Source organism: Protobothrops mucrosquamatus, unplaced genomic scaffold, assembly GCF_001527695.2.
Source record: "Protobothrops mucrosquamatus isolate PMUCROS unplaced genomic scaffold, P.Mucros_1.0 scaffold24, whole genome shotgun sequence".
Lineage (NCBI taxonomy): Eukaryota > Metazoa > Chordata > Lepidosauria > Squamata > Viperidae > Protobothrops > Protobothrops mucrosquamatus.
In genome coordinates, this window is record NW_015386409.1 from 1109039 (window position 1) to 1126684 (window position 17646).

Below are 17646 nucleotides of genomic sequence, written 5' to 3' on the forward strand. Positions count from 1 at the left end.
CCTGGTGTCTGCCAAAACAGTTATAGTTTGGAGATGAAGTCTCAAATCATAAGGAAAGTACTTTTTCCCCTAAGGACTAATATTGCTAGTTTAGCCCTGTGAAAATTTCTTCATCTATCATTCTGTAACATTTCTAGCTTCAGCAAATGATTGCAGTGAATGTGAAAGTAATCTGTCTTCCTTGACTCAATCAAATAGTTCACCTTGGAAAGTCTGAGTTAAATAAGCTGTAATAAAACATTGGCCCTCATCTGAGAATTCAGATAATAAAATTAAATGCATCCTTTTCAAAAACTCTGCTGACATATGGGATGCTTCCTAAGACATGGTAGAGAACCTCCAGTCTGAACTGCTCTGAAGCATTGGTGATAGAATAAACAAAAGATGCAAAGGGGTTTGTCTACAAAAAGCAAAAAAACCCTCTCCATTTAATCTTCAATATGTTGGAAATCTAAAGACTGTGGTGGAACACCAAGAGAACTTTAAAAAAAGCCCTTTCCCAAGGGAATAGTTACAGTAATCCCACAAAGAATAATGAATGTAAAATCATTTTGCTTCTTTTTATGTGCTGAACTTGGTTTATGCATTATGACCAGAACATAACTATAATTCTAATGAATTTCTAGAACTAGAACTGGTATAATAAAATAAAATGAAATAAAATGAAATAGCTAATACAATCCTAGGTTGTATAAATAGAGGCATAGAATCAAGATCATGCAAAGTATTAGTACCGCTTTATAAAACCCTAGTAGGACCTCACCTGGAATACTGTAGCCAATTTTGGTCACCATATCACAAAAAAGATGTTGAGAGTTTGGAAAAAATTCAGAGAAGAGCAACTAATGGCTGGAAACTGATGAAAGAGAGAAGCAACCTGGAATTAAGGAGAAACTTCCTGACAATGAGGACAATCAACCAGTGGAACAGCTTGCCTCAGAAATCGTGGGCGCTCCATCAGTGGAGATTTTTAAGAAGAGACTAGATAATAACCTGTCTGAGATGGTATAGGTTCTCCTGCTTGAACAGGGAACTGGATTAGAAGACCTCCAAGGTCCCTTCCAGCTCTATTCTATTCTAAAGTTTTGATTATCAATCTGAGGTTTTCCTGGCATACAGGAAATGAGATCATAAATTTGAGCCAAACATTTGTGATGTATATGATTACAGCATTCATCACAAGCTTATTTGTCAGTCAATCTTTCAGTCTATATACCATTTTTCTCTCTTAGGAAACAAGCAAACATATACACCATTGGGTGATTCCAGCATAATATGTTGTGACACTAACATGTTTTGTAACTACAGGTAATCCTTGACATATGACTGTTCAAAGTTCGGATGGACCCCGAAAAAACTACTTAGGACTTGGATTCAAAGTACTCACATCCCCACCCACCCCCAGTCACATGACTGCATTCTGGGCATTTGGCAACCAGCCCATATTTACAGCTGTTTATACTCCCATGACTTCCAGTTTATGGTAAAAATGCCCAAGGCAAACAATAGATTTGTTTAATGACCATAGTGTTCACTTAATGATTGCAACAAAAGTCATAAAATTGGGCTTTCTCATATATATTTTGCTTTCTTCCTTGCAGTATCTAATTTTAAATGCTTTCTCATTATCTGGCATTTTAACCATTGTAAATATTGTTAACCAATATTTACTAATAACACTGTATGTTGTTTACTCTCAAGACAAATACATCTGCCCTTATAGGTTACTAGATGAAATATCAGTTAATGGTTGCGTCTCTTTCACTAATCTGTTGAATCTAGCATCTAAGGCAGTGTCTTGATCAGATAACTACAGGTAGTCCTCAGCTTACAATAGTTCATTTAGTGACCATACAAAGTTATAACATCACTGAAAAAAGTGACATGACCATTTTTCACATTTACATGCCCTCAGTCTGTGATCCAAACTCAGATGCTTGACAAGTGGTTCATATTTATGACAGTTCCAGTGTCCGGGATCATGTGATCACCTTTTTCGATCTTCTGACAAGCAAAGTCAACGGGGAAGCCAGTTTCACTTAACAACCATGTTAGTAACTTAACAACTGCAGTGAAGGCTCAACTTTTCCAAGGTTTTCCATAAGAAGCCGTGTTCTAGTTTCGATTTCATCTCATCCTTTTAATGATTTTTTAATTTTTTTATTTATTGTATTATAGTTTATAATATAATATAATGAAGCATTTCATGATATATTTTTTTTACATGAAACAGTATAGAAACCTGGTACAATTATAATTTAGACTCTCCCAATTAAGCCAAAATTAAACTAAGTTACTATACTAGTGTGTTTGGTTTAGTAAGGCATCAGGCTAGAAACCAGGAGACTGTGAGTTCTAATTCTGCCTTAGGCATGAAAGCCAGATGGGTGACTTTGGGCCACTGTCCCTCAGCCCGAGATGTCAAGCACGGGCAACAAGCCAATCAGTCAATTCCTGTTGCAACTAATGGATTAACACTTGGTTAATCGGGGGCGGGGGGGGGGAAGCAGACTCTGTACTTAATGGAAAAACACTAGGAAGAATAAAAAAAGAGTTAATGTCAAAATATATTAGATGCTTGGAATCAGTGTGTGTCTGTTATCTGTCTGTCTCTGCCTACCTGCCTTCCCACCTTCCTGCCCCACTAGAGTATTTCCATAGAGAGAATTAAATTAATGGAAATAGAGATTTTATGGTGTAATGACCTCATTAGCATATTCTGGGAACATTACTTGGTATATCATTATTCAGCATAGTTGTATCACCGGGAGTCTAAATGGTCATAGCCGCAAGGTTTTTCTTTCAAACTGATTTTTTTTATTCCTTTGGCTCAAGCTATGTTATTCTTATTTTGTCTATTGATTCAGAAACCGACCATAAGTATAGCTTCTACTGTTTTTGATATGTATCACCAGGATCTGCTTACCTCCTGGGCATTTATTTGCTTCAGAATTTATGAAATCTAATATATTTTGCTTCTTTTTTAAAGGTTTAAATACTGATAGACATAATTATGTATATGTATTTCCACATACTACATGTAAAAAAGCTAGTAATTTTTTTCTTAAGTGATTATACACCTGAATCCATTTTAAGAATATAAGAATCCAATATTCTATTTTTATATCATGCAATATTGATATCTATATTTCATTAATTTTATTCATCTGAAAGGGAGATTTTAAGAATGGTATTTTCATTGACACTCAACTGTCTTTGCCTTTTAGTTTGTTTTCTACATATTTCCTAGTGTCTAGCAAATACTGATCTAGCTATCACTAGAATATTCAGGGGAAATTTGAAAATTCCTTCATATTTAATACATAAAAAAGTATTATGTATGTCATAAATATGCCTAACATTCCATTGAATTTTACAGAAATTGTGTTCTAATATAGTTGAATGTTTAATCGTTTCAAAATAAGGGAACGAATTACCTTATTTCAACATAGCAGTACTAACTATGACACTTATTCTTTTCAACTGTGTCAGATGAAATAACTGTAATCATTTAAACCAAACTGGAACAAAATAAAATAAAATAAAAGTATTTAACTCAGGATGTATCTTTCTATGAGTAACATCAGTCTGCCTCATTGAACTAGATAATATTTTTGTCACACATACGTAAAACTATTAAGAGGAGCAAATACTGATTTTATAAAAGTCATTGTTTAGGAGAGCCAGTTTGGTGTAGTGCAGGGGTCCTCAACCTTGGCAACTTTAAGACTTGTGGACTTCAACTCCCAGAATTCCTCAGCCAGCAAAGCTGGCTGAGGAATTCTGGGAGTTGAAGTCCACAAGTCTTAAAGTTGCCAAGGTTGAGGACCCCTGGTGTAGTGGTTAAGGCACCAGGCTAGAAAATGGGAGACGGTGAGTTCTAGCCCCCGCTTTAGATATGAATCCAGCTGGGTAATCTTGGCCAGTCTTTCTCTCTCAGCCCTGGGAAATGGGCAATGGCAAATCACTTCCTAAAACCTTGCCAAGAAAACCACAGGGACTTGTCCAGGCAGTTGCCAGGAGTAAAAAACTTTCTTGAAGAATCCTCCTTCCAAAGATGTCATCTTGCATTGCAGTTCTATTGGTGGTTATGTGGAAGGCGGTATGTAGAATAGCTTTGTCAGTATATTTATGTGCTCACAAAATTCCTTTATTTGAAAAGGCTGAAAAGAGACGTATAACCTAGGAATTAATATTTTTTCATCTTCAAGTGGGGCTGCCACTAAACCAATTTTCCTGAGCTGCTAGGGATTTTGTTGGAGGCAGCCCCCTAAAATCAGGAGATGGAACTGAAACAAAAACTAAATCTGATTTCACTTCATTTACACATACATTTACATACGTTTAATTAAAATGAAATCTGCTAATATGATTATTTTCCCATTGATGTCTTTATAATTTTTCTCTTCTGCCTCATTAGAAATTAAAGCTTAGAAACATCATTTTAAAGTCTCTGGGAATTGCATGAAAGATTTTTGGAGGCTTGGTAGCTTCGTTTGTGTAATTCTTCTTTAGTCCATAATGTGCTTGCCATTTCCATTTCTTGATGTATCATAATCCCTCCCAGAAAAAGCTGTGGAAGAGAGTTTCCACTGTACAGGTAGTCCTTGATTTACGACCATAATTGAGGCCAAAATTTCTGTTGCTAAGCGAGATATTTGTTAAGTCAATTTTGCCTCATTTTATGACCTTTCCAGCCAAAGTTGTTAAGTAAATCACTGTAGTTGTTAAGTTAGTGACACAGTTGTTAAGTGAATCTGGCTTCCCCATTGACTTTGCTTGTCAGAAGGCCATGAAAGACGATCACATGACCCCGGACACTGCAACCGTCATAAATATGAGTCAGTTGTCAAGCATCTGAATTTTGATCATGTAACCATGGGAATGCTGCAATGGTCATAAGTGTGAAAAAATGTCATAGGTCACTTTTTTTAAGTGCTATTACAACTAAACAAACAATTGTAAGGCAAGGACTACCTGTACAAGGCAGGATTCAAGTCCCACATTTATATTTGCTCTGTAGTCATTTTAAAAAGTGTTTTTCAGAAATTCTTTGTGATTCAGAATGGTTCCAAGGAAGCTATTCTAAGATGTCACACTAACTGTTTCAGGAATAGGACTTCCTATCATGATGCGTTTTTCTAAGGCATGTTCTCATTATGTGAAATGGTTAGCAACTCCAACATGTGAGCTAATAAATAGACTATCATAGCCTCATTTGTTTCTGGGGAATCTACCAAGCTAATTGGATGTGTAAAATTACCAGTATAGCTGACAGGTCTTCTCTGAGCTGGAGAATAGCCTGGAAACAATTTCCTCCATTTTCAGAACAATTACTGTACAAATGGAAAATAACACTCAAAATGCTAATTGATCACAATACTCAATGTCTTGGTCTGAGGGCATAAAAGTTTAAATGAACTAATAAATCAGCTTGTGAGTAACAAATTGGAAAGTTTTATTTGAATTAGATACTGTATGTCCTCTATGCAATTCTGTATGTCAGATATGTCAAACCTGTGATGTCACATGACGTCGTGCGATGTATCGGAGCTTTTTCTTCATTGCCGGCAATGGGGTGGGCGCAGTTTTGGCGTGATGCGTCCGGCCCACGGGCCAGCAGTTTGACACCCCTGCTGTATGTATTTCCATGTAATAATGTACTGTACAACCATATATTTTTGTTATCTTTTCAGTGAAAAAGGAATATTATCTTTATTAGCTCTCATAAAATTATCATGACTTATATATGGTGCTTGATTTATTCACCAGTTAAATATATTATGCTTGAGAAAAGAAGAACAAAAGCATTATGGGGTCTTACTCAGATGTTACATCTTTATCACTCTGAAAACACCAATCTAATTTCTAGACCTAAATAGAAGTATAGATTAACACATTCATCAGGCTAAGCCACAGTTCACTAACCCTGAGTTACTGAATAGTTCTCAATTATCTGTGTTTACGTTCCCTGCTAAGCCATAAGCAGTAGTTTAGAAACCACAGTTAATGAATTATACAATCCAAGAAATTAGAGGTAGTCCTCAGGTTGTGACAGCAGCCAAGAATTGCTATCCCTAAATGATGTGGTTGTAAAGCACAATATCACATGACCACAATGTTCAGCAATGTCAAACCTGGTTGCCCTTGTAACATCAGGAATGCATGGGTCATTTAGTGGGAAGAGGCAGGAGCCCCGGACAAGTAGTGTGAGGGGTGGGGTGTGCCGCAAGCACGCGTTGGACCATGGGCAGCCCAATTAGGGCCATGGGCAAGCTGGTGAGGGCCATAGGAAGAGGCTGGGGAGTGTGGGTGGGCTGGCAAGGGCCACAGGTGAGTTTGGCATGCTGAGTTACAGAGCACGTCAGAATACAAGATCTTTGACATTTCATACTCCATAGCGGGATCCACGGGAGAATCTTATGGGAGTGACTTGTGACCTTCCCTAGTGGCTTCCCCATTGACTTTGCTTGTGGAAAGCAGACAGGGAAGGTCACATATGGTGATCATGTGACATTGAAATTGCAAGCCAAGTGATCAAGTAATTATAGCGACACTGCAACAGCTGCGACTTTGCAGACCAATCATAGATTCCCCTCATTCAGCACTTCATTTGTTTTTGAACAGTCACTGAACAAGTCATAAATTGAGGATTATCTGTACATGAGTTCTTAGCCATTCCCACCTCCGGTGATAGATTTAGGGATGGGGTTAGTGCTTGAAAGAGTTGTCCATTTTAAAACAAACTTATTTGCTTTATTTAGCTTCTCACTCTAATAGGGTTGTGGTGTCTATAATGATAAAGTTCCAAAAATTGCTTTTAAGGCTAATCTTAAGTTTTTTCCAGGCTGTAATCAATATATGCACAATTCTATCCAGAATTCTCCTAATTTGTTTCGAAAAGTTGGTAAATTTTAATAGAGTTCCTTGGATCTGGGAAGCTGATCCAAAATTAATTGATCTAAAATTAATACCTTTTCACTTGTTTATAAATTATTAAAAAAAAAATAAAGAAATAGTGTATGCCAACACCGGTATATCTCGATTATAGTCATTGAATATTATATTTATTTGTTTGAGATGACTTTTGATGTCCATGCACATAGATGAGGAAGAACAGTATCATTGGCTGTTCCAATTTGCAAATTCACAGATAGAAGAGTGGTGATAAGCTAAAAATACTTATCAAAGGGTCAGATAAAAGGATATTCTGAAGTGCTCCATTAGTTGTGTCACGATTACTGCATCTTTCACATTTATCAAAATACTTTGAACTTTTCAGCAAAGTTTAGATCCATGCCACTGTAAATTATTAGCTAATAAGGGAATGGGGAACCAAGATTTTTTTTTTTGCTAAGCCATTAAGCAAGATGAATTTGTCAGCAGTATTTTATCAAGAAACATTTAAAAATAGGACATATGACTGATTGCCAGAAAATATCAATTCTGTAATTATGGGGCACTTAGAAACTTGGAGATATTTAGAAGTTCTGAAATCTTAGGAGTACTGGCAATTTGAAATTGGTGCCAAAATACCAGTAGAGAAGCATAGTAATTGTGTCTTAAGCTTTTTATGTTAAAGTTTGGAAGTAATTCATATAGGTTTGTGAGGTCATCTTCTACTGGAGCTTTTTTTTTTTTTAACAGATCTGAGAAGGTAAAGTACCTTAACAGAAGCTTCTTAACTCAAGTTTTTAATCTCTAAATTCATTTTAAATGTTTGGGTGCATAAGAAGATTCCAAGAAATTTCAGATTTCCCCTTTAAAAGCAAAGGAAACCTATCATAGCTGAAAGTGTACCATAATAGTCTACAAGGGAACAAGAATTAAGAGAAACGTACACAATCTATCTTTAAACTTTACCTCTTGAACATATAACCCATTTCTCCAGAATTGTTGGACTATAAAACAATTATTCCCATATACCACGGTTGGTTATGAATGATGGAGGTTGTAATCCAACATATCTGGAAGGGACAGGATCAAGAATAGTCTGAAATAAATCCACTGAGATCAGTCCATTCGTTCAATCTGAAATTTATAAGATTTGGGTTAAAGAAGATACTAAAAATACCTGCAAGTAAAATTCTTTGAAGCAGCTAGGAGAAATAAATTTCTAGTCTGTTTTCAAAAGCATGCAATTTAATACAATCTCTGTTCCATATTTGGCTGTAAAAGGGAGCAGGGAGAATTATTTATATCAAAATAAGTATAGGGAAGTGGGGTAGGAAATCCCCGTGCCTCCTTTTGGAGTGGGCAGCCATAATAAATGTAAATAAATAAATAATACTCCTATACTTTAGTCACTTTCTGCCAATTTATCAGTATCAGATTTATTTATTTATTTATTTATTTAGTGTATGGCCTATCATACAGGGACTAGCATATATATTAACAAGTCACCTAGATTAGTAAAACACTATAAAATATAAATGTATGTTCAAATATCAATATCTAGGCCAAGGGTAGGCAACCTTGGCTCTTTTATGACTCGTGGACTTCAACTCCCAGAACTCCTGAGCCAGCATGGCTGGCTCAGGAATTCTGGGAGTTGAAGTCCACGAGTCATAAAAGAGCCAAGGTTGCCTACTCCTGGTCTAGGCCATCTGAAGCACAGCATCGTTTACATTAAAAAAAAATCAGATACCGGACCGCTTACAGCTGGTCATGATGTGATCTACAGTTTGACCTGGGACCCCCCAGTCGCACTGAGAGGAGGATACTGTGGACCCATTTATACAGAGAGTCCTAGCAGATGCCATCTGAGATGCGAATCCTATTCAGGATTGTCCATTGCTAACGTGGTCATTCAAACCCTGGCACCTTTCTTGTAGTTATGTCTTCCTATAACTGGGCGTTCAGAGATAACAAGGCAATAGCCAAATTAAATAAAAATACACTGGCTTACTCTTGACTTTTAATCTTCATACATAGTAGAGCTAGAACAATACTTTAAGAGGGTCTGCACAGACTTAGCTACAATTGAAAGAAATGCTGTCAAAGATAGATTGCATCAAATTAGATAATGCAGTACCTCAACAACCCTATACTTCAATATTAAAATGTTATTGACAGAATTATTCCTCAGTTTCTGGATTTAATTCTTTTCTACTTCTGTCACATTCCAAATTACAATTTGGAAATACATTTTGGAGATCTCTTGAGTATTGGATAAAGATTATAACAAATTGCAGCTCTAGACCTTTAGGCTGTAAATCTCTACATAAAAATAACTAGACTTTCTTGGAATCATCTCCTTCCATTCTGATTCCTGTCATCTTTTTGCCAGATGTGTTGTTTATTATGGCATAGGGCACAAGGAACATCGAGAATGTGACTGTTGCTTTTAAAATGACCCAAACATCGTTCTCAGGATTATGTTCCTTTTCATTTGGGGTTATTGTAAAGCAATTGGCTTCAGCAGTTTCAAAGTTTATTCTTCCCCTTAATAAAAAAAAAGAAATTTCATATATTTAAGCTTATTTTGTGGGAACTCCTTAATGTTGGAAATAGATTTCCTTTTTGGCTGAAAAAGTTGCAGCTGGAATACCTAGAAGTTTTCATATGAATTGCTACAGATAGTTTAACTCTAAATGTGGCAAACAGAGATGAGAGGAAATGTGAAATCCACTCAGAAAAGTTTAATTATTTGTAAATGTTATATAGTGGCTTCCAGAGGAATTTTTAATTTATTGCAAAAGGGTTTATCGATGCAATTCTGAAGCCAAATCCTTGCATACTTCACTGAGTATTTGCCTATGCATCCTTTTTAAGAAGTTCAGCACACACTCTGAAATTCTGCAACCTACTTACATTTGGCGGAGAATGAAATTGCCACTTACAAAAGCCAAACTGAGGACAAGAGAAGTTGTCTGCAAAATAGAGCTATGGCTTTCAGACCCTGACCCCACTCCCTGCCAGGCCTCTAACTGCAACAGCCTTTTTCGTAGCCCTCAGCCATTTGGCCATATAGTTGCTCATCAGACTTTAAATGCAATAATCCTCTGGATTTGTTCAGTTCTATTCCTTGACGAGTTTACACGCTATAATTCTAGGACTCCCCAGTTTCACATGCCATTTGATTTTTTTTTTATGTTTCAAAGAATTTTTAAACTATCTGGCCATTTTTAGTTCAGTTTAAATATTAAACAATTGCCAGTATAGCATTAAATGTATATTTGTTTCAGTGGATTAGCATGAATGAATGTCCAGGATTATTGATTTCCCTTTCCACAAAGAGCAAGACATGCAGCTTTCAGCTTATTTCAGTGTCTACCTCTTGAATTCCCAGCTATGTTTCCCAAGATACTGTTGTGATCACTGCACAGGATAGATGGATCAGAATGGCCCCTAGGACTTTCCTAATGATTCACAGACACAACCTTGACTGTACAGTATACATTGCAAGAATCAATATCATCAAAGGAAGATTTTTCTTAGTTCAGTGTTACTTCAGATCATCTTGGCAAGCGAAATCCTCTTTATCTATTAATTTATTTATTTATTCGTGCAATTGGTTCATTCGTTCAATTTCTATAGCTACCTATCTCAAGCAAGTGGAAAATCCCATAGAACGTTCCACATTGTTTTAGCTTTTATTGAGCCCTGCAGCTCACAACTAAGAATGGTCAGCTTCTGAAGATGAAAATATTACTTAGTGGGGTTAAAACAAAAAGTGACAGTACAGAATCCCAAAGGGTCTTTCACTCAAGCTATGAGAACTGGCATTAAGCCTGCAAAAATAAATGTCAAGCAGAACAATTCTACATTTTTTTGAAATCTGCTCTTATTCTGTTTAATGAAAATGATTCTGATGCAGCCTTCATGGAAAGAGTATGGTATTCATACACTTAGTTAGAAAGTGCTAAGGTATTATATTACTACAATGCCAAAATAATCCCGCCTCCCAAAAAGAGAGACCTCTAAAAAAAATTTCTAGCATTCTGAGAAAATGGTTCTCAAACCACTTCTTTAATGAGGAAAGAAATGTTCTTAGATTTTGGCACAGCATTTTTGAATAAGCAAATATGTAATATTTTTAGAAACCTACAGAGGTAAAATGATATTTACTTGACATTAGTGCTGTAGAGGCTCTGAATTGGTAGTGTCTGTCAAGGACTGTTATGTTGAATGATAGACTTCAGAAACAGTTACACTGTTCAGGTTAGAATAAAGAAGTGATTGTTTGGGATGAGTTAAATATAGGAAGTAGACAAAAGGAACCAATAGCTTAACCCTGGGGTACCTTCCTTTGAATTCTTGGCTTTTTTTTTTTTACAAAGATTGTGTTTCTTAGAGACTATTAAGCAGAAGTAGTCATAGTAACTCACTATGAATTATCAGATTAGGTTTATGCTATTTCAAGAATGGATCAGTCTTTCAAGAAAAACTTTCATAGAACTCAGTAGCAGTTTCTAGACCAATGCTTTAACCACTAAACCAAATGAGAAAAATAGATGAATCTGTTATGCCTTAATTAAACGTTTACAAATGATGGGTAATGAATTGAATTTGTCCTTTGCAAGGATTATGGAGGGTTTTTTTTAATTGTTCCTTATACTTAGATCACTGATGGTTCTTGAGTTTCTCTGCTTTTACTTGCCTAATGTAAAAGTCAAATTTATCTGGCCACAAAGTCTTAATTCCAAAGCATCTTCTTCATGTACATGCCACAAATAGTCCTTTGTGTCATTTATATCTTCCTTTGGTATATCAAGGAATGGACTGGGATTACAAACTGTAAGTTTTATTAAACTGCAGCATTCTCAACTCTCCCCATTCAAAGTGGGATACATAATGTTATTAAAATAATAAATTATGAAAGAAAAAGATTGATATATATAAAATTGTTCTTATGTCAATTTTGTAATATGGAAGTGAGCGTCTGGTAGTATAAAATGTACAAATCCTAAACTTCAGATAGCAAATGAACCTTTGCTCTTTTCTGCCTTTCTTGGCAAATAATGTGCAAGGAATAGTAACATAAATGCAAACCAATCAGCATGGTTGAACTTCTCAGTAATATTATGGGAAAGCAAATTTAGAAGAAAGCATATAACTCTGGTATCAAATATTTAAAGCTGGAATAGATATATCAAAGAGAAACAAGGAAGGAGGAATGATGGATGAATCTGTATATAGATACATACATACACAGTGTGAAAGAATAATTGGGCAGAAAGATCTGTTGGCCTAATTATAGATGGTTGTTACTAAATATGGCTACAGGCACAGACCAATTGTTTAACGATTGTTCAAAATTATGATGGACTTAAAAATAACTACGTATGACATGTCCTTGAAGTTGTAACTGCTGGCGGTCCTCCCCCCCTCGGTCATGTTTTCATATTCCAGGCACTTGGCAACCAGCTTGCATTTACTACTGCTGACAGCACCCAACTGTCCTTGGCCACGATGCCTGACATTTTTTGACAGTTTCTAGCCATTTTTGTCACATTCTGGGGGAAAAAAGAATGGGTTTGCTTAATAACCACTTTAAGTCTGTCATAAAAATGATAGAATCCCATCATATGGTACCTAAACTTACGTACTCTACAACTTATAACCAAAATTGCAAACTCTATTGTGGTTGAAACTTGAGGACTACTTGAATTAAATGCAATGCCAGAGATTGTATGCCTCTGAATACCAGTGGAAATCACAGATATAAGGGTGCTTTTTACCTCACGTTCTGTTTATGAGCTTACCATAGGCAGCACTAGGAACAAAATGTAGGACTTCCATTTGATCAATAAGGTTTTTTTATATACTCTTCGTTTATGAACCAAGTAAAAGTAAGTATCTGTTATATTTTCCATATAACGTTTACCCTGACCAAAAGTTGAGAAGCTATGCAGGAACAGTACTTTCAGTTGCTATGAAACAGGAGCAGAGATGAAGGACAGAGGGAGAAGCATCGCATGGACCAATCAGCATCCTAAAACACGAATAAGTGGATACACAGATGGATAAAAGAGCAAGAAAGTTTTGATTGCTTTTTTTCAACGAGCAACAAATGGAAGGATCAGGCTGGAACAGTATTAAAGAATACAAATGTATAAGCATTGCTTTCCAGGGCTGTAGGGAAAAGATATGTAGGAGCAGGATAACTTTTTGAAGATTTAAAATATGAAATAAAAAAGTTGAATAGGTAAGCTTGAGCTAACCCTTACATATTTTGTGTTTTTTTTCCCCAAAGTGTGTTCTTCAAGTGAATTCCAGTGCAGCAACAAGACCTGCATAGCCACCATCTTTGTCTGTGATGGTGATGATGACTGTGGTGATGGCAGTGATGAGAGGAAGTGCCCTCCCTACACATGCAATCCCAATGAATTCCAGTGCAACAATAGCTTGTGCATCCCGCAGATTTGGGTCTGTGACAAACAGCCTGATTGTGAGGACCTCTCAGATGAGTCCATGGAGAAGTGCGGGTACAAACTCAAACCACAGATTACGAGCACCTGTGCAGCGCATGAGTTCCAGTGTGGCAATGGGGAATGTATCCATTTGAACTGGAAATGTGATGGAGACGAAGACTGCAAAGACAAGTCAGATGAACAAGATTGTTGTAAGTGTCCAAAATTTTGAACTGTCTTTGGGGAAGGGCTCCATCCATCACATTTGATCCTGATGAGATGGCCTTTGTATTTCAGTTCTGTGTGAGATTCCTCAAAGCTGCAGAACTTGCGTACATCTTTAATTTTGCAAGAAGTAATAACTCAACCTCTGAGATGTTGTATCTGGTTGATTAGGTCTTTATTCCAAACTGCTCAGATTACTAACAAGATTATATAGTTGACGTGCCTGACAATCAAGATTGTTCTTTAAAACAATATTAATCCTAAATAGAACACTGATACCATTTTTTTGTTTAAATTAAGCATGTGCTAGTTGCTAATATTGTATATTGATTCTACATTGTATCTAGAACTGAGTAATTAATAATAGTGTCGTGGTTCCGACAGATGAAACCCTTCAAAAGAACTTCGAGGCATAGTTTTCCTTAAAGAATCTTTTATTCGGGAAACAAAGTATCGGCACTACATAGTTGAACCCAAAAACTAAATTCCCCTCCCCTGGATACAAAGTAACAGAGCACAATTCCCATCCCCAATAAAAAGTCATAAATCACATTCCCCAATTAGCTTGAAGCGTGGGCTTTCTCCCCAGCTCTCCAGCCCACCAAAACGTTATCAGCTCTGGACCCAGTTTGGATTCCCACAGCAGAGTTATTATTATTATTATGACTAACTGAACTCTCATTCCAATCCCCCGTCCCAGCACCAACTAATTCTAAAAGCATAGAGAAAATGACTGCATTTTCATCTGTTGTAAAAGCAAGAACATCTAATGTTAGCAGCGTTGATAAATAAATCCATTTGACTTGCTAGTTGATTCTAATTCATGTTTTCTATAAAAAGGTATATCTAGTTTGTATTCCTATCTGTGTCTCATTTTAAATTGTAAGGAAAAAAGCTTGTACCTGCAGCTTGAGTAGCTTTGTGTGCCAAAAATTGAAGGTCTTCTTCTGTAAATATTCAAGTTATTATGGGCCCTGAGCTATTGAATATTACATTTCTCTTCATACAATGTTACATCCATTTTAGGTGCTAAGTACTTTAAGCTAGTTATTCACTCAAGGCTTAAGAGACAGACAGACAGAAATTGAGAAAATGTTTCACTGAAATATTTATAAATGCAACATGGAAATGAAATATTTAAACAAAGCTATGCATAAGCAAGGTGGCTGAAAAACAGCTGCCTGGTGGACAATTTTTGCTTCAGGACTGAATCTTTTTAATTTGCCAAGAAAGCCTTGTGCAATTTATTTACAAAATTATTGAGAATTAGTAAAAATCATATAAATCGGGCAAATACGTTAAGTTGTCAGATATAGAAGGGAATTTCTATACGCCAGTTTAAAATTTACCTTATGGATTACTACTGTTTGTCTTGTTTTTTTATTCCTTTATGGATTGCTTTGGCTAGTCTTGCCTAATTCTAGTCTTCCCTTCTGTTTTATTTTCCTACTGTTATTTTTTATTTTGCAGTGGCTTGGGGTCATGTGATAACCTTTTGCAACCTTCTGGCAGGCAAAGTCAATGGAGAAACCAGATTCACTTAACAACCATGTTACTAATTTAACAACTGCAGTGATTCACTTAACAACTTGGGCAAAATTCACTTAACAAATTTTCACTTAGCAACAGAAATTTTGGGGTCAATTGTGGTCGTCACTCAAGAACTACCTGTACAAGATAGTGGCATATCCAACATGTGGCATTTTGACAGCCTTCTAGTAGCAGCCCCACTCAGAGTAAATTTCAGTACAGGCCCAGGAACAAGCTATATATGCTTGGAAGTTTGTTCTCTTGGATGATTTATTTCAATCCATCCTGATTTACCGAAGCATGATTTTCAGTGACATTTCTCTGGGAAACTGTTTGAGCTCTTCATAGAGTCAGAAAGATTAAAGCACAGTTTCTGAGTCTGATATTTTGTTTTGTAGGGAATACTCAAACCAGGCTTCTCAAGTTCAGGCATCATGGGAAATTGTGGTTCAGATAACCAGAAAGTATTGAATTTGACATGTGGTAAAGAGGGAAGGAAGATTAGAGAGCTAGGTTCCCCAGGGACTAGTCCATTCTTAGTCCAACAAACAGGTCTGAACTGCTGTATCTGCATTAGATCACAATTGTTTGTATATCTGTGATAAGCTTTCTAATTTTTTGAGTTCCTAGGGACTGGTTTGGACAAAACTCAGCAGCACTTTTTCGTGCGGCTGCTGATAAAAACAGGATCGCCAACATGATCGCCAATGTCCGATAATGGATATGGAAGAAGAAGAAGAAGAAGAAGAAGAAGAAGAAGAAGAAGAAGAAGAAGAAGAAGAGGAGGAGGAGGAGGAGGAGGAGGAGGAGGAGAAGAAGAAAAGAAGAAGAAGAAGAAGTAGTAGTAGTAGTAGTAGTAGTAGTAGTAGTAGTAGTAGTAGTAGTAGTAGTAGTAGTAGTAGTAGTAGTAGTAGTAGTAGTAGTAGTGATCATGATCTCTTTTTGGCAAAGAACTTAAAATGATCAACTTCCCTTTTTTTGTACTCGGCTCCACACTGCAGTATCTCATATATAAATGAAATGTGTCCTAAATTTAAAATCTGTTTCAAGGCTACATTTGTCAACTGTTGTCATAAGTTGTTTTTGAGAGAAGAAACTAAAATGAGGGCTCCATTTTAGTGCTGAAAACAAATAAAAATGCTTTGGCAAATGAACAAAAACAGAGAGCAGCAGATGAACAAAGAAACAAATAGAATATGTGTTGGGGGGAAAAACACCTAGTGGCTGATGTCTTGATTTATGCTTGTGTGCATATTTATATTTTTATATTTATATAGTGTATATTTATTTAAACCTGTTCAAAGGATTTTAGTGTGTAGGTAATTGGCAGATAAATAGTTCTAATTTCAGTCCCTGGTATCTCCTGCTCAAGGATCCAAAGGGATTCCAGAAAGACTCAGGATAAGCAACCCATTATAAAACTTAAAATATCTTTAGGAATACCTTTATATTATTGAAATATGAAAACAATTCTGGTATAAAGCATGCTTCAGTATATGTTTTGAGAAACAAAGGCTGCTGAATAATCAGTACTAATGGAGTTAGGGAAGTAAAGATTATCAAAGGCAGCACAAAACTTGCAATGAGTCAAATTTGCTTGATGAACACAGCTGGTCTCTATAACTTTTCCTTCCCAGGTATATTCCTGTTTCCATTTGTTCTGTAGGCACCCATGCAGTTCTTAGGGTGGGATGTTCCAAATGTTTCTATGTGTGTATACAGATAGTCTTTAACTTACAACCACAATTGAGCCCAAAATTTCTGTTGCTAAGCAAGACAGTTGTTAAGTGAGTTTTGACCCATTTTACAATCTTTGTTGCCACCGTTTTTAAATGAATCACTGCAGTTGTTTAGTAACACAACTGATAAGTGAATCTGGTTTCCCTGATGACTTTGGTTGCCAGACGGTTACAAAAGTTGATCACGTGACCTCAGAACACTGCAACCCATTGTAATTATGAGCCAGTTGCTAAGTGGCCAAATTTTGATCACGTGACCATAGGGATGCTGTTGCAGTCTCAAAAATGGTCATAAGCCACTTTTTTGGGGCCATTGTAACTTTGAAAGGTCACTAAACAATTGGTTGTAAGTCGAGGTCTATCTGTAGTACTGAAAGGCATCAGGAGTCCAACTTGACTCAAAGGAGACTTTATCATTACTGTTATCTTTATGTAGATTATAGGGCATGATAATGACTTTTGCTTATTGTGATATTATAACAAAGACCTTCCTTTTCCATCCATCCATATGTGTACATTGTGTTTCCAAATTTATCTTCTATATTCACATTTAATATTCTAACATGGTATCAAATACTGTCTAGTTTGACTCCATTTCAGTACGCAGTTAATAAGCAGAGGCTTTATCTCTGATGTTAATGGCTTTCCATGAACCAGGCAAATAGTTTGCTAATACTGTATTATGTTAAAAGACTCTCAGGGATAAGTGAAGCCAAGATTGATTCCATGAATTCCAAGACTTTATTTTCTAATTACCTAGACTGCTTATTTTTCATTAAATGAGCTCAATCCCATGA

General features: G+C 36.2%; 1 protein-coding gene across 1 annotated transcript in view; it reads left to right on the plus strand.

The window, feature by feature from the left end:
* The window catches only part of LRP8 (LDL receptor related protein 8), a 206931-nt gene that overhangs the window by 164529 nt on the left and 24756 nt on the right, over window positions 1-17646 (plus strand). The window contains exon 5 of the mRNA XM_015810886.1: window positions 13199-13567. Coding sequence (XP_015666372.1) covers window positions 13199-13567 — 369 coding nt within the window. The remainder of the gene's footprint in view (window positions 1-13198; window positions 13568-17646) is intronic.